The sequence below is a fragment of the Ceratotherium simum genome, chromosome 2 (genome assembly GCF_057802395.1).
Source record: "Ceratotherium simum simum isolate JZ-2026a chromosome 2, ASM5780239v1, whole genome shotgun sequence".
Lineage (NCBI taxonomy): Eukaryota > Metazoa > Chordata > Mammalia > Perissodactyla > Rhinocerotidae > Ceratotherium > Ceratotherium simum.
In genome coordinates this window covers 85583163-85607029 of record NC_141901.1, presented here as the reverse complement: position 1 = coordinate 85607029, position 23867 = coordinate 85583163, and the positions used below count along the sequence as shown (strand labels likewise).

General features: G+C 45.9%; 1 protein-coding gene across 2 annotated transcripts in view; it reads left to right on the top strand.

The window, feature by feature from the left end:
• ST6GALNAC5 (ST6 N-acetylgalactosaminide alpha-2,6-sialyltransferase 5) overlaps positions 1-23867 on the top strand; it is a 171702-nt gene that overhangs the window by 125903 nt on the left and 21932 nt on the right. For both annotated transcript variants that reach the window (XM_087448809.1, XM_014788360.2), the window contains exon 3: positions 22408-22817. In XM_087448809.1, the coding sequence (XP_087304935.1) occupies positions 22408-22817 (410 nt within the window). The remainder of the gene's footprint in view (positions 1-22407; positions 22818-23867) is intronic.

Sequence of the window (23867 nt, the reverse complement as noted above, 5' to 3'; positions counted from 1 at the left end):
CATCTGTAAGCCAAGGAGAGAGGCCTCAGAAGAAACCAAACCTGCCAGCATCTTGATCTTGGACTTCCAGCCTCCAGAACTGTGAGAAAATAAATTCTGTTGTTTAAGCCACTCAGTCTGGTATTTGGTTATGGCAGCCCTAGCAAATGAATACATTGGGAGTTTCCTGCAGATCACAGAAACTCATTTTTCTGGGTAGCTAACTAAAAGTACCTTGCACATTTCTAGGTACAGCTCTGTGCAAGGTGACTACGGTCCGATCTCACTTTCAGGGTGCCAAAGATAAACAAAGCTGGACACTAGGCCAAGAGGTAAGGATGGATTTTAATCAGTGGTATACTGATTAAACGGGGAAATAATTGGGAAAAGAATCCAATGTGAACTGATCTCAACTTGGATTTGTTGACAGGGGTGACTGGGCCTCTTAAAGGGAGAATAAGGGCAGAGGGAAGGGAGTGAGCTGGGCTCAGCAGAACTAACAAAAAACAGAAAAAGGAGTTGGTCCACGTGAAACCACAGGCTTATCAGAGTCAGGCTCCTACCCCCACACAGACTGGGCACTGGGCCCTATCTTCAGATGTCGGCTGGAACAAACAGGAAACTCTTTGGCAGCCTTGAGCTTTCTCAGGCAGGCACTTTAAGCAGGGGCTAAGGTCATCTTAGGGATGCAGCCTTGAGCTGTTAGAAACTGTTAGTGTTTGCTCAAGTCTTTATAGACCAAGGTTGACAGGCCTAGCTGAGAAGAAGGCTCAGAGGAGCTTGGCTAGAGTTTGATCAAGGAGCGAATCTTTGTCAAGGGCCACCAGAGTCAGGCAGAGCCTATCTGCTGACAAATGCCATTCAAGCCCTTCCTGCACAGGCTCCCCTGAGAGGCACAAAAAGCAACAGAGGTTTGTGCTGACATAGCAGCATCGAGTTAATAGAATCCAGAGCCATTCTGAATTGTGGGATGACACAGGTCCAGGAGGCGACTCCACAAAAGCAGACCTGAAATCTGGGGCAGGCTCAGAAATCACAGCAGGGAAGGAGGCAGGAGCCTTGAAAGTTAGAATTGAGGCTTGGCAGTTTCTTCTGTACCTGCTGCACTTTATTATGCTGTGTTCACACAGAGCGGGCAGAGAATCGAGAGGCAGAGCAGGGGGGTCTGGTGGGATTGGGCCATTGCAGAGACAAACGGAGGAACATGAGCGACGAAGCAGGTGGAACGGTTTTTAAAAAAGGAAGTAACATGGGTGCCATCGGCAGGTGTCCTGTGCAAATGCTGGCTAAATGCAGCCCACTTGGGTAAAAAAGGTCACTGTCCGGGCAGCGGTCCTGAGAGAGCCCAGGCAACGAGCTATAGCCCAACCCAAGACAGAGAAAGAAAAGCGTGCTTGGTTCACATGGGCTTGGGAGCTTGCGGGCTTCTCAGAAGCCAGGACCACATCGTGATTCTGACACCCCAACGCCAGACTGGATCAGCTTTTCCCAGAAATAGTCTCACAACACTCTGTGCTTTTCTTTCCTGGCATTTATTACAGTTTGTAATTATGTATTTGTGCAATTATTTGATTAACATCTGTTTTCACCACTAAACCATATGTTCCATGAAGGCAGAAACGTGGCTATTTTACTTTCCATTGCCTTCCCAGGAACCCACATGGTCCCTGGCAAGAGCTGACACTCAGGAAATGCCCGACGAATCAATGAATGAATTGATTCATGTTGATGCCCCTAAGCGGTCAGAGCCTCACTTCTGGTAGGGAACACTGTGGAATGTATAGAATGTCAAGAACAGGAATTAGCGTCCTCCCAAGGGTGAGTTGTGAAGTCCGTGACTCCCCTGGCCCCAGGGCCTCAGATGGCAGGGGCTTTAATGTGGATTGGGAGAGCATCTCCCCTCTGAGAGGCCAGTGACAATCTCCCTGACTGAGTCTGATTCTGGTGATTTCAGAAAAGACGTGGACAGATGAGGCCCAGAAACTGCAGAGAAAAAAGGGGCAATGGATCTGCCTGCGGAAACTGAGCCAGGATATGATCTTTGTCTGTAAAGTCCAGGGTCCTCACAGGCAGGAGGAGATGCCACACAGACGGTTGTTCCAGCAGCCTCCAAGCCTGCCTTCTTGGAGCAAACAAAGACCAGCACAGTCCATGGAGCACCAGATCCCCAGCTGCCCAGTGCGGGGATTCAGAGAAGCTTCCTATCCCCGGACTTATCTGCTGTGACTCGCCTTTCTCTGTCACCTGAACACTAGTCAAGTCATCTCCCAGGTCCTCTGCCCTTTCTAACTTCTGTATCCTACCTCTGGTCCCCAGCTCTCCCTTTGTGGATCCTGTTTGTCCTGGGCATAAGTAAACATCATAGGCATTGAAAGGTGCTGGAAAAGCCCCATCAATTCTGAAACCTCTCTCTGTTTCTCTCTCTCTCTCTGTCTCTCTCTCTCTCTCACACACACACACACACACACACACACACACACACCCACTCCAAGGATGCTAAAATGAGTGATATTCCACTACAGTCGCTCCTTTGGCTTAAAGAATTACAATTAAGCCATTCTTATACCTGGACACGATTTGCTTTATGAAAATCAGCTTTCTCTGGGGACCTTGAATAATCTTGGAAAAAATGGGTCATGGATTAGATGGATTTCAATCAGGAAATGTGGTTAAGAAAGGTCTGAAACAGGGGATACTTCTGTAGCCAGAGTGAGATCCTCGGGTGGTCGAGAGGCAGGCAGCATGAGTGTGCTCACTGTGTGGTAGGGCATCGAATGGAGGGCATGCAAGGAAGAGAGAAGGGGGAGAAGGGGCCAAAGGGAAGACTGAGGTCAGCCAGGTCACAGCTCTACCATTGTGCCAAGATCACTGGCCCCAGCAGAGGCCTCCCTCCCTCCTGCTGCCCCTCTCCCCACAGGCAGTCTCCTCCTATCCGACTGCAGAACCCACACCTGCCAAGACCACCTGGCCTCAGCTCAGTCTTCTATCACAGAGGTCATTTCATAGGCAGACCGCCACTTGTCAAACTATTTTCAGGAAGGAATATTATCCCCCAAGATTCGCTGTTAAGAGGCAGCACTCATAATGGGAGTGGCTTGAAGTTTTAACCCGAATTCCAGTCCTGGCCTTGGCACTGACACACTGTGTGACCTTGGGCAATGTCCTTCACCTCCCAGGCTGCTCTCTCTTCCTCGTAAAAGTCGTGCCACCTTTGGCTTGTTCGCTGCCATTTTTGTGGGAGAAAGCGCCCTGGGAAATGTGATTAAGGAGAGACTCCTGGCCTCTCGGCCAGGGGAGGGGACCTTCCTGCTCAGAGCCTGTGAGCACTCTGGATCAGCCTCAGCCCCTCTGCATTAATTTCCTCCTCCTTCTCGCCTATCCTGCTGTCTCCGGATAAGGCACAGCATGGCCGACTGCATTTAAATTGCTTTCTAAAAGGCACATGCATGCGTCCTGGCTGGGCCGCCTTTGTGTGGAGCGGTGGATTCAGAGGCCTAATTCCAGCCTTGGCACTGGCTTGAGAAGGTGTCATTGAGAGGGGTTCAGAGGGCTAACCTTAGTGACTCTCCACACGGAGGAAATACAGCCCGGCTCCATGCACCAAGGAGCAGCTTTATGTCCAGGGCTCTCCAAAGTCAGCAGAGGGGGCACAAGGGTCGACCACTGCACATGTTTTATTGGTTTATTGGTTTTACTATCCTTCTCCCCAGTTTGTATGTGGCCTCCAAGGTGGCAAAGATGATGTCTGGTTAGTTCCCTCTTGTATCTTTAGCATATAGAATGGTACCCAGAACATAGTAAACTACTAGAAATATATTTTAAATGAATGAATGAATGGGAATGCATTAGATCCAAGTGCTATGTTGTGGAACACACTCTTGGAGTCTGGGCATTGCTCCACAGGCCACCCCTAAATAATCAAGAGCAAGGCAGGCCAAGGTTGCAGGCAGGGGCACAGTGGTTTGGGTCATCTGCTGCCCAAGAACCCTTTGCTCCGGTGTGAATGTTCCCCCGGGTGATGGAAAGAGTTTGCGAGGAGCGGTGCTGACAAAGAGTTCCTTCACCTCCACTCCCAAGACAGAAAGTAACAAGAGTTAATGATGTAGAGGATTGCAAAACGGTGCCAGCTCCCGGTGCACAGTGCTTATGGGTCCTTTCATGGTTCTGTAATGTAAATAATCCCAAAAGATATATTCCCTGACCTCTAATCTCTTACAGCAAAAGTAAGTGTTGCCCTTTATACTGAAGATGGATTGGAAGTGCTCAGGTTCCTTCATGCATGGGGATTAGGACCCCGTCTCAGAGGATCTGCACTTGGGGACAAGGGTGAAGGTCTACTTCCGTTTCCCATTGGCCTCTTCCAATGACTGGAGGAAGCATGAGCTTGAGATGAGTGACCATTTGTTGAGCATCTACTGTGTGTCAGACACTAGGCTAAGCTCTGCGGATAAGACAGCCTCCCCAAAGCATTTGTTGTCTAGCAAGGGACCCTGACAAATAAACCACAGTTGTAATAGAGTCGCAGTAATTTAGGTGACAGATGGTGGAGGGCTGAACTGAGGTGTTTACAGTAGGAATGGAGAGGAGTGAACAGAGTTGAGAGAAATTGAGGAGGAAGGGTAACAAGACTTAGTGATTGCTTGAGGTGGAGAAGGAAAGGGAGGGAGAAGGAATGACTCCCAGGTTTGGGGCTTGGGCATCTGGGTGGGGCTGGGATCTTCCCCGCACGAGAGGAAGAGAGGCCGCTTAGGGAAGCTGAAGATGAGTTCAGCTTTAGATGTGTTGAGGGTGAGGTTTTTACGTACCATCTAATGGAAAAAGTCCATTAGGAGGTGGAATAATGTAATATGAGATATCATTTAAGGAATGGGGGAGTTTCACTGTTTTAATATATTTGAACACCAATAATGTTCTAGAGAGACATGTCCTCCTGTGTTTGAAGACTGATTTACAGTCCTGGCATCCCTTCTAAGTATGTCTTATTTTTGAAACAAACACCACGTCAGCCCTGAGTGCAGCTGCAAAGGAGCCGGGCCAGACCAGTGGGGAATACGGTCTGTCAGGCTCTGTATTTACCAGTGCCTTCCTGCAGTGACCCCTGCCCTGGCTTCTTGCGTTGTCAGCTCTGAAGGATATTTGTCCTTGCAGCCTCAAATTATTTAACCCTCCTGTGGCTTCTTAAGACAAACTCCGGGTACTTGACACCTCAGGCATGTCCAGGAATAAGCACAAAAGACAGATGTGTCTGCTTCTGCTCAACGTGGCCAGAGCAACTCAGTCAGTCTAAGGCCTTGAAAGCCAAAACGAAACCTAATAAAACAAATGCCCATGACTGAGGGGTGAATAATATCATTGGAGGTCAGAAAAATGATCAGAGCCTCTTCAGAACTTTAGGAAGTTAAAAAAGGTCTTGTCATTCTCTGATTATAATTGAAGCTGGAGGAAAACATCACAGGCCTCTGAGCAAATCATGAGTTAATGGAAGGATGAAATCCAATTCCTGCAGCTTTAGAAATTCATATATTTATTGATTCAACCAAGATTTATTAGGCATCTTCTATACTGAAGCCACTTTGTGGAACAGTGTGGGACTCTGCCTCCCAAGGAGGTGACACATGTGTGGTCAAGATTGGTGAGGAAAAGATTTGCAGGATGACGTGGGACATGCTGATGGCAGAGGAGCAGGTTGAGGCTCCTCGTGGATTAACTCATTGAACCCTCGCAGCCTCATGAGGCAGGTTCTACCATGGCCATTGTTTTATAGATGAGGAAACAAAAGCACAGGGAAGTTGAGAAATTTGCCCCCCATCGATAGTTGGTAAGTGTTGAGATTTGAATCCAAGCAATCAGAACTAAGGACAACTTTGTTGATCAAACGGCCTTTACAGGCCCGTGAATGGTGGGTTAGCTTTCAGTGACTGGAGTCAGGGGAGCTTGGGAATGCATTCCAGAAAGAGGGCAAAGACAAGAATATGGCACATTTTGATAAATGAGCAGTGGTCCAGTTTGGGAGAGTTTATGGTTCTTGATATGGATCAGTAAAAAAAGAAGATATGGAGGGTCACGTTTAGAAAGGTAGACTTCCCTCTGCAGGTAATAGGAAGCTATGGAAGGTCCTTGAACTGAAGTGATATGATCAGAACTGTACTTTAGCCAGAAAACATGGTTCCTGCACTCTAGCCACTTAGTAGAACAAGTGCACAACAAAGAAGCCCTCCTTGCTCCCTGATATAAGAATTGCAGCTACACTGCCTGCTTCATAAACAGATCCACAAAAAGTATAATGGCTCAAAACTGACAGTTTTTTTCTTGCTCAGTCAAAAAAATGAGAGTTTCTAATATCTCTCAGCCAAGCAATGATTCAGGGACTTGGTCTCCTTCCATTCTTTGGCTCGGCCATCTTTGACACCTGGCTTCCAAGTTCACTGTGCCATCAGAAGGGGAAAGAAAGTGGAGAAGGACTTGCTTCTTAAGTTCTCCAATGACTTCTGCTCCAATTCCATTGGGAGGCACACGGCTCCCTCTAGAGGCAGGGAGACAGGCGATGCAGCTCCAGACTGAGCAGCCACTCCCATCTGTGACTACAATGTGAATTTTGGTGGAAAGTCTATCACACCTGAGTGAGGAAAGAAAGCTTATTTACCCTTCAGCAATAACTTTTCAAAGTAGTCTAGCACCTCATTTTGAAGCATGGTTGAGGAACGAGTTTTACGAGCAAATGAGGTTTAAAATAACATAAGCACAGTCCCTTTTAGCACCAAATCGTATTTGTCTAAATTATTTTTGAAGGTTCCAAATTGATTTTATACTTTCCTACCTAAGTGAACAAAGCTTAACTTAATTTAGGCTTTTCTTGATGCCTTAGGATCCCCATTATGAATGTCACTTATTATAAAGCAGTGTGTTGTATACTGATGGCTTTTGAGTGGTGTGGAAATGTTTGTTCCTGCACTGAATGCCTCCAGAATTCTAGGCTGTTCTGCTAAATTTCCTCTTTAACCTTTCTGGCCATCTAAGAATTTTTGCAGTCTCTGTGTCATCTCAATGCCTCTGATTTTGGTGTTTTCCAATGCTTTCTATGTTTTCCTGCCATTCTTGTTATCTACTAGTCCCTCCCCTCTGTAGATTTTCTTTCTTCTTCTTTTAAGACTCTTCAATCTTCTTTTCTTTTCAGTGCTTCCACTCAACTCTGTCTTGCCTGTTATGCGGACAGAGCATGCACATACTTGGGAGTGGGATTGACCCCAGCGCCAACACAGGCTGTGCCTTCGGAGCTCTACGATCTTCAGCAATTTAGCCTCGAACCTCTGTTTCCTTAAATATAAACTAAGGTGGTAATATGTAACTTGCTGGTTTGCTTTGGGATCAACTGAGATAATAATAATACTATAAAAAGTGTCTCTGTTAAACTTGGTAGCCATTATTGTTATTATTTTGGCACTTATGGTACCTAGTTTTTTATTTTTTTATTGACACCATCAATAGAAATAAAAACAACCCACAGGACTCCAGGGAGTTGGAATCCAGGTACAGATGGAGCTAGAATATGGGAGCCATCTCCATGGAGCTGACGGCTGGAGCCATGACTCAGGATCCTGAAAGTCTCCCAGGAGCTATGGATCTACTGATATGCCTAAACCTAATCTAAAGAAAGATCTAATATATATGGATGAAGCCAAAAGAGGAGTATCAAGAAAGCAGAAGTTTAGGTAAAAATCTTCCCTGTTTCTTAAAAAAAGCACCCCTCTCAAAAAAAAGAACTAACTGGAACTCACTTAAGCTACCGATCCTATCTGCCTTCATCCACTCCCAGGATTCTTGAAGGAGCTGGGACGCCTCTGTCTCTTCTTGCCAGGAACAAGCTTCCTTGTATTTTACAACCCTTCTCCGAGTCTGGGTATAGCCAGAGGAGCAGTTGTGTACGGGGCAGGCTACCCAAGAGGTTCCATTACACAGACAGTAGGTGCTTAATAACTGTGTGTTGAGCAAATGAAAGGGGAAAAAAAGAAAAAGGTCATTTTTCACTAATACGAAGTAAGTCATGGTGTGGCCCAGAGGATGCACCATTATTAGCCAGTTAAAGCAGGTGGCAAAGTACCTCCCCAATGTGTCCACCAGGCTAATGTCCCTCAGTGGTCAGCACATGAGTAGACTGTGCCTGCATCGATAATCCTCTTCCTAGCCTTGTGCTTTATTTCTTTAACTAACGGCTGTCTCGCTGGCAGCTCATCACGATGGTGTTTACCGAGCTTGGCAAAGTGAAAAATTATGATTTTGTTTAGTCATGTGTTTCCAGCTGGGGTGCTGAGTTATTATCCAGGCTGCTGATGAGCATTCTTTCCCTCTCAGAGCCCCTAAAGTGGGCAGTTCAATAAACAAACCATCAGCTCGAGAACCAAAGTGTCAACACTGACACAATCTGGTTATTTGCTACTTGGCGGTAGACACTATCCAGAACCTCAAATAATGACTCATTCCGGAAACTTCCCTATGCTTAGATAATAAAACAAATAGAAGTAAAGTTACAGTGTAATCAGTTTGGTTTGTACTACTGAGTCTTCATGAGAAGAATGAGTATGTGCGCCACATTAAATATTGTATTTTGGGTGAGTTTGTCTCTGGGTCTACACGTGGGTGTATCAAATGGAAATGGAAACCCAAAGAGAAAGCCTGGGTGAGGCTATGGTTCTGGAATAGTCCTCTCACCTGCATTTAGTTACTAGTGCAGCAAATATTTAGTGAGCACCTACTATATATTGGGTCCTGGGGATATTATGGTGACCTAACCCAATACAGACATGAACCCAGTTCTTAAGAACCTTGTTATTTTGTGGGGAAGACAGACACTGAATCAGTGATTGCACATATGATGAGAATTATAAAGGGAGAAACAGAGGCTAAGCTAGTCTTGGAGTTAAGGGAAGGTTTTCTGAGGAAATGATGCTTTGAATGAGTGATGAAAGAGTTACAAAAGTCATTGATGGAGAGAGGAGGCAGGGGAGGGAAACCTTGAATGCTGTTATTATCTCAGTTAAGCCACCAAATAACTCTGCAAGCTAGGTATTATTGTTCTAGTTTATAATTGAGGAGACTCAGGTTCCAGGGAAAGCATATGCAAAGGCCCTAAGGCAAAGCCTTATGAATAGTGCCACTTGGAGCCACAAGGAGCTACAAAGTCAAAGTCAATGTCACTGGAATGTAGAGAGCCACGAGAGGCTGGGGGGTACAAAGGGACTTGGCAAGGTATCAGGGCCTGGTAAGCCACTGGAAGGACCTCATCCTCAAAGCAACAGAAGGATACTAAGAAATTTTAGGATTTAGGGATCCCTAACATTAGGGATACTAAGCAAAAGCAAGTCCTAATTAGACGTGCACTTTAGAAAGGCCACCCTGGCTGGTGTGGAGAACAGGAGTGGATGCCCTGGGAGGAGGGGCTATGAGGCACGGCAGTGATCCAGCAAAGAGGGAGGGTTGAACCAGGCGTGGGGTCAGGGGAAGCAACGTACAGGTGGAGAGAAATGATCAAATTCAACAGAGACACAGGAGGTTGAGTCAGCAGGCTCAGCGAGTGCCTGGACTTAAGGGGGAGGGGGTAGCAGGTTATTCAGGAAGGTTCATATTGTGTCTGTAATAATTAAGCCATGATAATAGTAATAGTGACAGCTGATGGAGTGTCACCATGGCCATTTTGCAGATGAGAAAACTGAGGCTGAGAGTAGGGAAGTCCCTCCCAATAAACGACAGCACTGAGAGTTGAACCCAAGTCTGACTCACACCAGTGCTCTTTCCACTTTCATGCTATAAATTTAGTGTTCTGTTCAACTAGATTCTTTTCTCATCTGGTCAACTGAAACCTTAGCTTTTGTTCCCCATTCAGTTCAGCTAGATGTGGAACTCCCACCTTCTCATAGTTCCCTTGCCTTTGACCATCAGTTATCAGTCATGTCCCAGATGTGGGCCATGCGGGGTTTCTCTTAAGGCCCCTTCAAATGCAGCAGAAGCCAAGGAAGCCCCCTTTGTGGAATCGGGCTTGTCGGGCAGCATGAACTGTCGCCTTATTCTAAGGAACATTCAGCTTTCTGTTTGTTTTAATGAGCACAGGGGCCTTTCTATCCAATCTCCTCCGAGAGGAAGTGATTGCATACGAGTGCCCTTTGAAGGAATTCACATCGGGGAGTTACGTGATGGTTTTGGGGTGAGCTGGTGTGACATCCACCATCGTCCTAGCATTCTGGAGAAGAAACTGGCTCTAGAAATGGCTTGTCTCACTGACAACTCATCCACGCCCCTTTTGGACAGAGAAAAACAATCCACTGCGTGCCGAGAAAGTCAGGTAGAAAAGTATTAGGAGATTTCTTTAACGATCTCTTGAGCTCCTGCTGTATGCCATGTGTACTCACGGTCATGATCACTGCCCTCAGGGCACTCATGTTTTAGTGACGGGGATTGACAATAAAAAAAGAAAAAATGTAAATCATTAGAGATTGTGGTAAGTACCAGACACAATAAATAGGATCATGACAGGTGATTAATTTGTGCCTCAACTGCCTCATCTGATAAAATAAGGACAATGGTAGAATGTGCCTGTCAAGGCTGTTTTCAGGGTTCAGTTAGATGATGTAGGTATTATGCTTAAAACAGTGCCTGGCACATTAGTTGAACATTTTGTCAGTGTTATTAGTGGTTAATATCTTCGTTATATAATAAGTGGAGGAGGACCCTTCTGATTAGGGCAGTCAGCGAGGGCCCCCTGGAGGAGGTGACTTTTAAGCTGCGACCTGAGAAGGAGCCAAGCATGTGAATACCTGGGGAAGCAAAGGTCGGAGACAGAAGGAACGTCTGATGTCTCCCAGGGGCAGAAAGGAGATGGATGTGTGGATGGGGCTGGAGAATGGAGAGTGAAATGAGTCGAGGGCCATGAGGCAGGCGAGACTCTGCCTAGCTAAAGAGTTTGGATTTTATTCTTCAAGCAGGGTAGGGGAGTGGTGTGCTTTATGCTCTAAAATCTCATTCTGGCAGCTGTGTGGAGGATGAACCATAAGGATGGAAGCTCCAAGACGAGAAGGAGCATTGGTGTGTGGGGTCTGGGGGAGTGTGTGAGGCAGAGAATAAAGACTTTGTAGGCGGCAGCGTATTTGTTTCCCAGAGCTGCCGGAACAAATTACCCAAAACTGGGTATCCTAAAACAATAGAAATTTATTCTCTCACGGTTCTGGAGGCTAGAAGTCTGAAATCAAGATTTTGGCAGGGCTATGCTCCTTCGAAAAACTCTAAGGAAGAATCCTACCTTGCATCTTCCAGCTTCTGGTGGTTTCCAACCATCCTCAGTGTTCCTTGGCCAGTAGGTGCGTCACTCCAATCTCTGTCATCATCACATCACGTTCTCCCTGTGTGTCTCCGAGTCTCTTCTTAGAAGGACACCAGTGATTGGATGTAGGACCTGTTCTAACCCAGTGTGACTTCATCCTGACGTACATCTTAATTACATCTGCAAAAACCCTTTTTCCAGATAAGGGCACATTTACAGATACTGGGGTTTAGGACTTCAACATATACCGTGTGTGGGGGGGGGCACAATTTAACCTATAACAGACGGGAGAGTCCTGACTGGCCGTACTTCTGAAGGGCTGTTCCGGCTGCAGAGAAGCCCCAGAGGCCCAACTTCTGGGGCAAGAGCAGCCCCAGCCATGCACAGAGGCCTTCAGCATCTTCCCTGTAATAGAGGGTTTAGATGCTATGTAGCTATTCCTTGTCATTTATTCCGAACCAGCAGGCAGATGGAGCAGAGGCAGGCAGCCCTGCTGAGGGTGGCATGTCAAATGAGGGATGTTTTTTCTTATTCATCCGTCTGCACCAGACCACTTCCATTTTCAGTTTCCATCTTAAGTGCGTTATTAATTCGTGATTCCTTTCCAGTGAGTCCTCAGTGATTTTGAACAGTCCACGGACATAGGTGGATTTCTTAGATTTTTAGAAGTGAGGAGACCTGGGGTGCATCCCACGTGCTGCCCTCGGCATTTAACCTTGAGCAAATCACATAACCTCCTGAATTTCAGCTGTCAAATGAGGGTACTGGCCAGGTCCAGGGGTTCTCACCTTGAGAATCACCTTGAGAACTTGTTCACACACGGATGGCTGGGCCCCACCTTAGAGCATCTGATTCAGTAGGTCTAGGGTGGGGCCTGAGAATCTGCACTTCTGGAAAGTTCCTAGACTTTGTTGTTGTTACTGGTCTGGGAACCATACTCTCAGAATTACTGGCCTAGATAATCTCTGAGATTCCTGCCAGTGATGCTATTCTATAATTCTGTGAAACTCATTTGAATATAATATGACCAGGTAAAGTGAATTTTCTACCTTTAATTATCAAAATCTGTTTTTTTTCTCACCCAGCTTTATTGATGTATAAGCGACAAATAAAATTGTATATATTTAAAGTGTATAATGTGATGATTTGATATATGTATACAATGCGAAGTGATTACCACAATCAGGTTAATTAACACATCCATCACCTCACATCATGACTGTGTATACGTGTGTGTGTGTGTGTATGTGGTGAGAACGCTTAAGATCTTAAGATCTACTTTCTCAGCAAATTTCACATATACAATACAGTATTATTGATTATAGTCACCATGCTGTACATTAGATCCCTGAACTTATTCATCTTGTAACTGAAAGTTTGTGCCCTTTGACCAATATCTGCCTCTTTCCCCCACCCCCAGCCCCTGGCAACCACAATTCTACTCTCTCTATTAGTTTGACTTGTTTCTCTTTTTTTTTTTTTTTTAAGATTCTACATACAAGTGAGATCATACAGTATTTGTCTTTTTCTATCTAGCTTATTTCACTTCACATAATGTCCTCCAGGTTCATCCAGGTTGTCTTAAATGTCAGAATTTCTTTCTTTTTTATGGCTGAATGCTATTCCATTGTATGTATGGCACATTATCCATTCATCAGTCAATGGACACTTAGGTTGTTTCCATATCTCGGCTATTGTAAATAATGGCGCAATGAACATGGGAGTGCAGATATCTTTCCAAAATACTGATTTCACTTCCTTTGGATATGTATTCAGAAACTGGATTGCTGGATCATATGGTAGTTCTATTTTTACAAAATCTGGTTTAAATATAAAAATATGTCCCAGCCACTGCTCACCTTATTTTATTTTGAATTTACCTCTCCTGACTTAAAAGTCTTGATTAAATGGCCCCTCTTTCTCTGTATTTTCCATACATGCAGACCAGCCACCCTCCTCCTGCTAGTGGGTCCTGCACACACAAGACTTCTGCAAAAGTCAATATGATGTTGACTCAGACTTCAGTAGAATCACCTACCTTTTGTGTGATTTATTTGAGGTGGAGGTGGGATGTAACAGATGGAATTAGAAACCTGAAAACTAATCACATAAATAAGCCCATGAAAAGATGCTCAACATCATTAGTCATTAGGACAATGCAAATCAAAAGCACAACGAGATATTTCCTCTCACCCATTAGAATGGTGATAATCAAATAGAGAGACGATAACAAGTGTTGACAAGGATGTAGACAAATTGGAATTTTTATACATTGCAGGGCGGAGTGTAAAATGGTGTAGCCACTTTAGAATACGGTTTGAAAGTTTCTCAAAATGTTAAACATAAAATTGCCTTATGACCCAACAATTCGACTCCTGGATATCTGCCCAAGAAAAATGAAAACAAATGTCCACAAAAAGATTTGTATAAGAATGTTTATAATATTCATAGAAACCAAAAAATGGAAACAACCAAAATGTCCATTAACTGGTGAATGGATAAACAAAATTTGGTATATCCATACAATGGGATGTTATAGCAAGAAAAAGGAACAAAGTGCTGATACATGTTCCAACATAGATGAACTTCGAAATTATTATGCTCAATGAAAAAAGCCAGATACAAAGGACTATATATTGTATGATTCCATTTATGTGAAATGTCCTAAAAGACCAATCTGGAGAGACAAAAAATATATCAGTGGTTGCCTAGGGCTGGGCGTGGGAATGGAGAGTTACTATATACGGGCATGAGGTTTTTTTCCAGGACGATGGAAATATTCTAACATTAGATCACAATGATGGTTGCGCAACTTTGTACATATACTAACAATCATTGAATTTATGTTTAAAATGGGTGAATTTTTCGGCATGTAAATTATATATCAATAAAGTTGTTAAAAGACATTTAAAATATGGAATGCAATTAAATAAAAACATATAAACTATTGGGATTTCCTAGGCCTCTCTTTGAAGGTCACCTAGTGCTGAAGGTTGTTGTGACGTATGCAGGAGATTCCAAACATCGTGCTTTACTCAGACAAAAAAGATCAGGAACTGGAGGCCCCGTGGCCTAGTGGTTAAGTTCGGCACGCTCCACTTCAGTGGCCCGGCTTCAGTTCCCAGGCGCAGACCTACACCGCTCGTCGGCAGGCGTGCTGTGGCAGTGACCCACATACAAAATAGAGGAAGACTGGCACAGATGTTAGCTCAGGGCGAACCTTCCTCAAGCAAGAAGAGGAAGATTGGCAACAGATGTCAGCTCAGGGCAAATCTTCCTCAGCAAAAAAAAAGAAAAAAACCGATCAGGAACTGGTTACTAGCAAAATGGGGATACTTAAATACTTAAGCACATCTATTTCATACTCTTGATGCGCCAGGCACTGTGGTAAGTGCTATACGCCTTATCATTCAACAATTCACTCAAAAATATTTGGTGCGTTTCTTCTTTGTGCTAGGCACTGTTCTTTTTTTATTTATTTTTTTATTTTTTGTGAGAAAGATCAGCCCTGAGCTAACATCCATGCTAATCCTCCTCTTTTTGCTGAGGAAGACCGGCTCTGAGCTAACATCTATTGCCAATCCACCTCCTTTTTTTTTCCCCCAAAGCCCCAGTAGATAGTTGTATGTCATAACTGCACATCTTCTAGTTGCTGTATGTGGGGCGCGGCCTCAGCATGGCCGGAGAAGTGGTGCGTCGGTGCGCGCCCAGGATCCGAACCCAGGCCACCAGTAGCGGAGCACGCGCACTTAACCGCTAAGCCACGGGGCCGGCCCGCCAGGCACTGTCCTTGGTGCTGAAGATACAGTGTGAATAAGACAGTGGAGCTTACATTCTAGTAAGGAAGAAAGACAATCAACATGTAAACACACAAGCCATAATTAAGATTATTTTAGGTAGTGATACATGAGTTTTAAAAAATAAACCTCGATAATGGAGAGAATGACAGGAGATGAGAAAGGAGGGCAGGGGAGATGGAGTAGTTAGGCAAGGCCTCCCTGGGGAGGCAGTTTGAGGAAACACCAGAAGACTGTGAAGGAGCCGCCTGCAGAGATCAGGAGCAGAGTGGCTGGGGCAGCGGAGAACAGCAAACAGAAATCCCGTCAGACAGCAGGCGCTGGAGAAACAGCAGCGCAGTCATGGAGAGCTCTGCACAGGATGATGCTGGAGAGAGACAAGAACAGAAGCTGCGGATCTTGAGCACCATGGCAAAGAGTTTGATGTAGAGTCTAGGTTCTTATTCCCGGTGCAACAGGAAGCCATTGGAGGATTTCGAAGATGAGTGGCATGATCTGATTTACATGTTAAAGGTCAGCCCAGCAGCTTCCTGGAGACAGGAATGCAGAGGAGGGACAGAATGAGGGAAGTCAAGTTAAGAGGCAAGAGTGTGCAGCAGGAGCTGAAGAGGGATCGCGGTGGCTTAGAGGAAGGTGGCGGCAGCAGGGATGGCGGGAAGTGGGAGGTCTGGGATATATGTAAGGGATAGATCCAGTAGCATTGTCTGAGTTGGAGGGGGAAGACAAAGAGAGGTATCAAGAATGATCCTTGAATTTTGTCTTGAGCAACTGGATGGAAGGCCCACCATTAATTGAGACAGCAAAATTCATTGAGATTGGCTTTACTATATTTAGATTACAGATGAAAAAACTGGGCCTCAGAAAATCTAAGCCACTTGGCCCAAAATTATCCACCTAATGAGTGGAAGAAGCAGATTCAAAGCCAGTGACTCCAAAGGCCGTATTTTAAACACTGCTCGGTACTGCCTCCTACCCATGGAGCTTTTTCGTCCTTAGCCAGCAGTAGATGGAATTCAGGGAAGGTGGCGCTGGGTGGAGAGAGGAGGACTTCTTGTCAGTGAAGGCTGGTGGGTGGGCTTGTCACTGAATAAGAGGGTAAGGGGCAGCTTGGAAGATTTTCTAGTGAATCACATTAAATAATCAGAGTGGCTTATAGCCAGTGTCAGGCTGAACTGAGACTGACAGCTAATAAAAGCCCAGTAATTACAGGAAAACATCAGATTGGAAAGTGCAGAGATTCTTGAAACACCTGAAACTATTTAATATTTCTTATGTTTGCTCCAGACCAACAGGCAGCTCCCAGAGCAAGACTGGTCTCATTACTGAGCTAATGGACATTATGCTCGAAGGTACCTTTCCTTCTGCCAAATAAATCAGAATTTTAAAAAGTGAAGCCTGAGATGGCCATGCTGCAAATATTTGCAAGGACATCACTGAGTGTTTTAGGTGTCGAGTTTAATTTGACTTGGCCTGGTCTGTTCTCTTAAGAAAGGCTCAGGAGGCGTCAGCTGAGTCACAGGGAGAGTTCCTTCTGCTCTTACACTTTGGGCTGTGACAGAAATCAGACCTTCATTCCCTGCGCGTGCCTTCCCAAACAGGGATTGCTCCTGTCGCCACAGCCCAAAGGAGGAAGTTGTGATGAGAGTTGTCATTCTCCCCTATTCCCTGATCTTGGGGTTTTTTCTGGGGGTGGGCAGCGGTGGAAAGAGACTCGTTCACACCTCCTAAAATATTCTAAAACTGGCACAAGCTCCCACTAAGTTGCAGACACTGTCCCAGGTACTGGGATAATGACAAATGCTTACACATTATCAAAAAGCAAAAGTGACAGCAAAAATACAACGGTGAGCTCCACGTGTGCACGCATGTCTGTGTGTGCACGCTCCCTCTAGATAGCCAGCCCGCCCGCCTCCCGCAGGCTTCTGTGCGTCATGCTCCTGGGGCCTGGGCTGCGGCTCCGAGCATCAGCGGCCTGGAGGGCGGGTAAGTCGTCCGTGCGCTGTAGACTTTCCTGGGCATTTTTCACCTCACAACAGCTCTAATGACCTTGGCATCAAGCTCTTACTGGGGATTAATAACTGGCTGGGCTTAATGGTCCTTACTGTGTCCTGGGCCATTTTCCCAGCCAGCCATTAATTCCAAGCAGTGCCCTGAGCTCTGGCCATTATGGCTCCCTGGGCTGAGTGGCTGCCCTGAGGCTAATGGTCACCGCCTCCTCCTCTGCAGACAGAGGCTTCCCCGGTGCATTCCCCCTTCTCTCAATGGAAGAGTAGGGCTGAGATCTGCAGGCAAATTGTTGGTTAGGTCACCACATCATGTCTTCCTTTCATGTCTCAGGAGGTAGGTTTTATCAGAGGACAGTGAAGGCAGGAGGTTGAGTTTCATTCACTCATTTATCAATCCATCCATCTATCCAGTATTAATTGAGTGCTTTTTATGGGTCAGGAAGCAAGAGAGATTACCAGGATTGCAGTGACCTAATATGGGCATCCATGTTTCCTGCCAAAGGATGGAACACCTCACCAAATGGGTATTTAAGGAAAACATCCCCGAGAATCTGAAAGGCTGAATACTGTGAAGAGGAAATGAGAGAGCAGGCCTTGCTAGGCAGCGAGTTCGCTGGGAGCCGCCTCCGCTCCTGCGTCCTCGGTGTTTTATCTCCCAGGCCAGCTAGCAGAGCCACAAGTTCACCTTCCCGCACTCCGCTGAGTGATTCATTGACCCAGCATCTGAGTGCTTAAGGGAAGAACATGTAAATACTGCATCAGGAATCCTAACTCACCAAGGCATGACTATTTCCACCCATATCATTAAGACACTAAGGATTATAACAGTCCTGAGATGTGGAGGAACATGGCTCTCTTAGAGGCCTGGAACACATCCCGAGAAGCAGGGTCACACAATTTGCATAATTTTTAGTCATTCTGCCTCCCAAGACATCATTAGTCCCTCCAAATGCAGAAAACAGACTTCATTTCCTCCTTTGGAAGTGATTCAGCCTTTGGTACATGCTCTTCTGAGCTGCGGGAAGTGTAACATTATGTTTAGAACAGCTATTGTCATTTTATTGGCACCACTTACCAAAAGGCACTTAAGGCATAATTCAAACTTCAATCTTCTTTGCAATGTTTGGTGCATCTGCACAACTCAGAGAGTGGGTATTGGTGCCCGAGGTTATCAACACCTCAGAGCTAAGGCAAGTGGACAGGAATCACGAGGGGGGCTTCTGGGACTGGGTGGACCCCAGCATGTCCTGGTGGTGACCAGTAATCACAGAGGGTGGGTATGGCCTTGGCCTTTCCTGAAAGGGTCTTCAGCTGGCCTCACATGGGCACAGAGAAAGAGAGAGAGAGGGAGAGAGAGAGAGAAGGCCTTGGAATCTCCATAAGGTGCTACTAGTTTCACCTGTCAACCAGCCTGTGCTCTGAGACTCACAGCAGGATAACTGAGAATGGAGGAAAGAGATGCTGGGACCTTACTTAATGTTTTCTCCAGTAAAAATGAGCACGGTGTCTGAAATTGTAAATCAAACTGGAAAATTCAGGATGATAATTCTAGGTGAGTCTGATGAGGAAAAGCAGGTTCCAATGGCCTTAGGGTCCAGTGGAATGAAATCTTACAATATGACCTTATTAATCAAATGTACTGAGTTACATGGTACCTCCAGGGTGTATTAAGTGCTCGGTAAATGTCTTTTAAATTAATGAATGTCATCTGGCTACAAGTACCTAGTTGATCCCTCTTTGTTTTTCTGGTGAGAAAGTTAAGTACCTGATTTGTGATAAAGTCTGCTTTAGACTCTGGGTCTCTGACCCTAATAATCATCATTGAGTGACAGGCTATTTGCAGGTGCCCCTGTCATCTTTGTAGGAATTTTTTTAGTGGGCTTCTCCACGAGTAGAGGTTTCCCAGGATGCGGGACTTCCTATGCTAAAACCCAATCAATCCCTAACAAACCGGGTCGGCTGGTCACCCTAGGTGTCAGAGTCCGTCCTGTGGATTTGCCCTGCTCCCCCATCAACCCTGCACCAGCCCTCAGCAGCCAAGCTCCAGCCTCCACTTCCTCACATCCAACAACCATCAAATGCTGTCCCTTCTGTTCAACTGAGACTATTTTGGCCGAGGTCACCAAATCCAAAGGACACTTTCCAAGTCTGGCTTCACTTGTCCTATCCTGTCTTATGACATCGTTGACCACTCCTTCTTTTTTAAAATTGTCTCCTCTGTTGGTTTCCATCTCATAATCTTTAGCTGGCTGTCCTCCAACCTCTCCAGCTCTTCTAGACAAGCTCAAATGTCCCCTCATCTTTGGTCCCATGGCCCTTGTATCTAATTGTATTATAGTACCACATGACCCTGTAATTGTTTGTCTGGGCTCACTCTTGCCCTATACTATGTGTTCCTTGAGAAGAAGGACAGGGTCTTACCTGTCTTTTATCTACAGCACCAAGTTCAGTGCCTGACACATAATAGGAACTCTGTCATTGACTAGAGCATTATTGAACTTTTATCTGAAACAACAGAGCATTGTTTGGTCTTAACCACATTTCACCATCATTAACTTAAGGCTCTGGTTAGATGAGTCTACTGTGAACAGGCCTTGAGGAATGGAGGTAGTGGCTAGAAGACCTTTGCCACCATACTGCATCCACCCAGCCCAGTGCCCTGAGAGCAATAACAATACTACTGATCAAGAAACAGCATCACTGGGGGTCCAGCCCGGTGGCGCAAGCGGTTGAGTGTGTGCACTCTGCTGCGGCAGCCCGGGGTTCACCGATTCGAATCCTGGGCGCACACCAACACACCACTTGTCAAGCCATGCTGTGGCGGCGTCCCATATAAAGTGGAGGAAGATGGCCGTGGTTGTTAGCCCAGGGCCAGTCTTCCTCAGCAAAAAGAAGAGGATTGGCAGATGTTAGCTCAGGGCTGATCTTTCTCACAAAAAATAAAAAAAGAAATAGCATCACTGGGGCTGGCCCTGTGGCCTAGTGGTTAAGTTCAGTGTGCTCTACTTCAGCGGCCCTAGTTCGGTTCCTGGGCGCAGACCTGCACCGCTCGTCAGTGGTCATGCTGTGGCAGTGACCCACATACAAAATAGAGGAAGATTGGCAACAGATGTTAGCTCAGGGCAAATCTTCCTCAGCAGAAAAAAAGAATAGCATCACTGAGTTTCTGGGAGAGGAAAGGAGGTAGGCAATGAGTTAAGGAAATATCCCACGGCATTTATTCCATCTATTTTACTGCACTGCAATCCATAATAGTTAATCCCGTGGGCTCTGCAGTCAGATTTCCCGGGTTCAGATTCCAGCCCTGCCACTTTCTAACTGTATGGTCTTGAGTGAATTCTTTACTTTTCTCTCCCTCAATATTCTTATTAGTAAAATAGGGGTGATCATAGAGTATCTTTATGACGAGGTTATTTGAAGAATGAATGCAATATATACAAAGCTCAGGACAGTGCCTGGTACACGGAGAGTGTCCAGTAAATACCAGCTGAACTGACCACTCTTTCCTCATACCCCCAGGCCTGCTGTGTTCTAAACAGCCCCCTTTACTGACACTTCAGCACAGCCCCCCTCCTCACGCTGTCTCACTCTATTGCACCCCTTTACTGACCCTTGGCCCTCACTAAAGCATAAACTTTGAGGGACTCTCTTTTTCCATTCCATTTACATCCCTGCTGCCTAGCACAGTGGCTCTCACCTAAGACTAACTGGGTGTTGAATGAATGACAAAACTTTGCAATGGTAGAATCTCCATATCACAAGCCCACGTGTCAATTATCAACCTAAAGTGATCAGTCCTGCCTTAGTGAGTACCTACAGTGCCCTCCACACTGCCTGAGAATCTCAATAGAAGCTACCACTTATTGAATGATCACGTGCCAGGTTCTGTGCTAAGGATTGGGTTCAACCCCATGCAACTGCTATTTTTGCAGGTCAAATGTTGGCAATTTCAAATGGCTCAATCTATACTGAATGTATCTTAATTATTTCCATTCTACCAAAGTAGAATGGGGCATTAATTATCCTCAGTTAGAGATGAGAAAACTGAGACTTGTGAAGGTTGGTGACTTGCCAAGTTCCCATAGCTAAAAGGTGGTGGCGATAAGGCTGGACCCACCTGTCAGACCCCAGAGCTGGTGCCCTTGGCCACCACGCATGAGGGAAGGTGGCTGCCTTCAGGTGCTCTCTGTGTGGTTCCGAAGACAGAGCTATGGCTCAGGAAACCCCCAGAATAAGTACAGGACCGAACATGTGCAGCACTAAAGTGGATCCGATTTCCTGAGACCGGCAGGGAGCCAGTGTATCCTGTTCAAAGTTAACAGGGAAGAAGGGCAGAGGCACTGGGGGAATCTGTGCAACTTTCCTCCAGAACATTCTTGACTGTCATTTTCTTGTGCACTTGCTGGCCTTGGTCTCAGGCCCTAATTACATTATCTTCAAACAGCAACTGAGAGATACTTTCATTAAACACGAATAGGAGAATGTCTAATTCGTAGAAAGCAAAGCATCAGTTCAGGGTGCTAAAATGAGCATTGTCATTGGAGTTGTCCCTATACGGCCAGGCTTCCACAGGACACGTGTTCACCGGTTGAGGGCTGTGCCGCTGAGGGCTGTGCCTCTGAGCTCGAGGCTTTCTTTACATTTTTGAAGATGGAGTAGCTCAATTTCTCTCCCTCTCCCCTTAAAGTGGAAGAAACTATCCTAATTGTCATTTCCAAATTATGGCACCTGAGGAGTTATAATTTGCATGTCTTTTCCCACATGATTCTTAGATGATGTTTATTTAGAATAAACGTATTGGTACAGCATCCAAGAATATTGATAAATGCTTAACATGATAAAGTGAGTTAAAAGTATCAAAACTAGCGTCACAGCAAATTGTAGTGTAGTCTTTTCTTTGACCTGGGGGTAACTTGGATTCAGAAAGAACTGGGTTTGAAAGCATGTCTTCATTCCTTGCTAGTTATACATCCTTGGGCAAATTTCTTAGCATCTCTGAGCCTGAGTATCCTCATCCGTAAAAAATCAGGTTAACAGCAACCTTGCTGGGTTGATATGAGAGCTGGTTGTTTAGTATCAGTAAAGCCTTGAGCCCAGTGTTTGACAGACCAATGCTAGCTCTCTTTCCTTCTTGTCCAATGCCCCCTGTTACCAGTTTGGAAGAGAATTTAAGGGCTGATGAGGTAACAGCAGAAGGAATATATCCCGGCATGGGGGAGAGAGAGGGGAGATGGCCAGCCTTCTGAGGCAGGGAAGCGACCTGCTGGCGCCAAGAGAGGGCTGCTGGTCACCATGTCCTTCTCCCCCTGCCTTCCAGCCCCTGAAAATGCACTGCAGAGACTGCGCCCTGGTGACGAGCTCGGGGCATCTGCTGCGCAGCCGGCAAGGCCCCCAGATTGACCAGACCGAGTGTGTCATCCGCATGAATGACGCCCCCACGCGCGGCTACGGGCGCGACGTGGGCAACCGCACCAGCCTGAGGGTCATCGCGCATTCCAGCATCCAGAGGATCCTCCGCAACCGCCACGACCTGCTCAACGTGAGCCAGGGCACCGTGTTCATCTTCTGGGGCCCCAGCAGCTACATGCGGCGCGACGGCAAGGGACAGGTCTACAACAACCTGCAGCTCCTGAGCCAGGTGCTGCCGCGGCTGAAGGCCTTCATGATCACGCGCCACAAGATGCTGCAGGTCGACGAGCTCTTCAAGCGGGAGACGGGCAAAGACAGGTGCAGAGGCCGGGGTGCGGGTGCCAGGTGCAGGGGAGGGGGAGGAAGTGTCCTTGCTGGCCCATTCACCAAAAGCCAAGCTTTTGCTAAGGGCTTTTGTGGTCGCCTCACCGCTCCTGCCGTTGATGGAGCTCATCTGGAGGGTCCTCCTGGAGACTGGGCTGCTCGAGCTGAATTAATATGGCAAAGTGAAATGAAGCACTGAGACAATTATATGGATAATTCAAGGCTAAATCCCTAGCTTGGAGGAAGAGGCTACACAGCTGCTGGCTTACTGGTAATCAGTGCAAGATGATAGCTCTATGCATTTTATTTTACTTGTGCGAACACTAACCAAAAAGAAGGGTATGGGTTTATTTTTCCCTTTCAAAGGCAAATACTTAGTCAACCGGTATTTATTGAGTACCTACTACTTCACTGCCCCTGGCACTGGGGATACAGCCCCAATAAGGCAGCTCTAGACCCTTCCGCCCAGAGTATAAAGTCTTACAGGGCAGGCTGACTTTCAGCAAGCAGTGGCCAGCGTGCTGAGGTCATTCGAGGGGAGGAAAAATGGTGCTGTGACATGCGGGACAGGGAGACGTGCAATGGTCTAGAGCAAGGTTCACCAAACTGTTACTTACAAGTCAGTCATGGGACATGAAATCAGTGCAGTGAGTCCCTGCAAGGTTTTCCTTTTAGTGTAATGGAAAGAATGCAATGGATGGAATGGAATAGAACAGACAATATCAGCATTCATCACCCTTAGTAAGTAAGGCAAAGTATTGTTTCATGAAAGAATATTTGTTTTGGTTTTATACATATGAATATACATACATAGGGATTTCTTTTTGAGGTGATGAAAATGTTCTGGAATTAGGTGGTGGTGACGATTGCACAACTCTGTGAATATACTAAAAAGCACTGAATTATACACTTCGAAAAAGTAAAATGAAATGAAAACCATGTATATATACACATGTAAGTATGTATGCTCAATCATGGTGTAAAATGTATTTCTCACCATAGGTCGAAACATTTTGAAAAGCACTGGTCTAGGAGATGAGGGGA